Source organism: Myotis brandtii, unplaced genomic scaffold, assembly GCF_000412655.1.
Source record: "Myotis brandtii unplaced genomic scaffold, ASM41265v1 scaffold207, whole genome shotgun sequence".
NCBI classification, from domain to species: Eukaryota; Metazoa; Chordata; class Mammalia; order Chiroptera; family Vespertilionidae; genus Myotis; species Myotis brandtii.
Genome location: NW_005357736.1, coordinates 63,899 through 64,654, shown reverse-complemented (window position 1 = coordinate 64,654; position 756 = coordinate 63,899). Strand labels below are relative to the sequence as shown.

The following is a 756-nucleotide window of genomic DNA, read 5'->3' as shown; positions in this document are numbered from 1 at the left end:
TCCATGCCTGCCTTGCTCGGTTCCTACAGGAAGAGGGGAGCTGGGGGGCCAGCGCCTGCCCCTGCGTGGAGAGCGTCCAGGGCTCCACGCTGTTGCCGGTCCACGTGGAGCGAAAAGTTCGGCTGCTGGGCAGGAACCTGCGCCTCCTCCAGGTGAGCGGGTCCGGCTGGCAGGTGGCGCGGGGCCTCCTGCTGTTGGCAAACTCGATGCCAGCCGCGGTCTCAGGCCCGGCCCAGGGCTGTGCAGGCCCCTGGGGTTCTCAGGCCTGCTCCTGACGCCTTCCCCACGCCCTCAGGACGGCCCCGGAGACAGTGAGTGTGTGATGGAGCTGGAGGGCCGAGAGGTGGCCGTGGCGGCCGAGGTGGAGTGCGAGCTGCCTCCGGATACGCGGTGCCATGTCACGTGCCAGCAGCACCAGGTGCAGACCTCAGTGCCTGGGTGGGCAGAGGTGCCCTGGCTGCCAGCCTCAGCTGGCGCACACACCAGCCCAGCCCCCGCTCTGCCCTGTGACCCCAGGGAGTCTTGGGACCCCCTCTCTGACACCCCATTCTGTGTCTCAGGGGCCCCTGGATCCCAGCTCTGTCTCTGGTCCTGTGTCCCGAGGGGTCTTGGTAGCTCTGACCTCTGACTCTGTGGTCCCGTGGGGTCCCCTACACCCCAACCCTGACCTCTGGCTTTGTGTTCCCACAAGGGGTCATTTTGGTCCTTTCTCTGAGTCGAACCCACGGCCACCCCTGTGGACCTGGGGCCCCCCCA

The 756-nt window shown here is 67.7% G+C and overlaps 1 protein-coding gene across 1 annotated transcript in view; it reads left to right on the top strand.

The window, feature by feature from the left end:
- The window catches only part of PLXNB1 (plexin B1), a gene marked incomplete at its 5' end in the record, with an annotated part of 26,770 nt that overhangs the window by 6,069 nt on the left and 19,945 nt on the right, over positions 1 to 756 (top strand). The window contains 2 exons of the mRNA XM_014538976.1: positions 12 to 152; positions 296 to 625. Coding sequence (XP_014394462.1) covers positions 12 to 152; positions 296 to 625 — 471 coding nt within the window. The remainder of the gene's footprint in view (positions 1 to 11; positions 153 to 295; positions 626 to 756) is intronic.